A 1,321-nucleotide genomic window follows, 5' to 3' on the forward strand; every position below is an offset into this window, starting at 1 on the left:
GCTTAGGTATTCTAAATTAACTGCGCTTAACCACGGGACAGTTGATTTTATAGGGAGGGGTGGTATGTAGTGGGAGAATTAGTGACATAATAAGCCTATGTGTGGCCTCAGGCATAATTTAATATCTGTAGTGCATAGTATATCTCCAGACACACTTAGAGGGAGACAAGTTATCTACCTAATTCATTCAGGATTCACCCAATTTCTTCTATCCATGATGCAGCATTAAGATTATCCCGCACGGCCGCAATAGGGCATCAGTACGGCCTTATCCAGCATCCTCTACACCAGACAGGCAGTGTGTGTGTGTGTGTGTTGTCCGGTCTGCATCGCCAGACAGCCATCGAGCCGTTCCCATTTCAATATGTACATATATTGGAAGCCTCCTCAAGGGAACATAACATGTAATAAAATTCCAGGAGGAGATTCACCTAACAGTTGTACAGAGACCTGGCACTTAATTATTCAAAACCCATGAGCTTGTCCAATTCTCATTTCCCACCCAAAAAGAACAGTGATCACCACCTCTGATCAAAACCATCATCAACATGGCCAGATCGTCAGTCTCTAGTGGGCTCGCGGCGGTAATGTCTGTATCCCACTTGGAGAAACGGACTGGAAGTGGTGAATGCGTACCGAGAGCTGAGCGCCATTGATATTCAGAGTGAGCAGCCCAAAGCGCCTTCTGTGCGAAGAATGACAAACTCTCAAATTGGCGATGGGAATTGTCCCATCCATTCTTGAGGAAACAATAAAGTCCTTGTATGGTAAATCCGATGATGACGGTTCGCCGGACACTCTCCGCAAATATCCACGACTGCCATTGTCCATGTGTTCTGTCAGAAATTCGGGCATAAACTCTCGCAGTCAGTATCGAGGTCATGGACCCGGAGCCTCAGTTGTGCAATCCAGTTCGAAAATGTTGGCTCAATTGGCTCTGCATCGGCCCGCATGCGAATGTCTCCATCAAAGAGGCAAATTATCTGAAAAAGCGCCAACGATTGGACCGACGCCAGCTGGTCAAGTGCGGAGAGATCAGGCTGTTTGTAGTTGGTCAAAAGGGAGCGTACTTTTTGCGTGATAATCTGGTGAATCATCGCTTGGGTGGTTTCATTCCTCGCCTGGTAGAGAGAACAGACTCCCATGGCATCTTGTATCGCCACGGGAATTCGGTCGTCATATAGATTCCTACGTACCCGATTTCCTCTGCCAAATCTTGGCGTTCCTCTTCCGTATTAGTGCTCAGACATTGCCGCTTTTTGATCACTGAGCAGATCCGAGCACGCCTCTGAGGAGCGGTCTGATCTGCTCAGGGAGCATC

At 47.6% G+C, this 1,321-nt stretch overlaps 1 protein-coding gene across 1 annotated transcript; it reads right to left on the reverse strand.

Moving 5' to 3' along the window:
• Nucleotides 1-457: 457 nt before the first annotated feature.
• N7477_001719 (uncharacterized protein) lies at nucleotides 458-1,097 on the reverse strand (the record flags this gene model as incomplete). The annotated part of the gene is made up of 2 exons (XM_056963382.1): nucleotides 458-817; nucleotides 888-1,097. 2 exons carry the CDS (start codon nucleotides 1,095-1,097, stop codon nucleotides 458-460), a joined length of 570 nt encoding a protein of 189 aa, XP_056826301.1.
• Nucleotides 1,098-1,321: the final 224 nt, after the last annotated feature.

The sequence above is a fragment of the Penicillium maclennaniae genome (genome assembly GCF_028827695.1).
Source record: "Penicillium maclennaniae strain IBT 15551 chromosome Unknown utg000002l:1.0-2354659.0:1.0-2356205.0, whole genome shotgun sequence".
Classification (NCBI taxonomy): Eukaryota; Fungi; Ascomycota; class Eurotiomycetes; order Eurotiales; family Aspergillaceae; genus Penicillium; species Penicillium maclennaniae.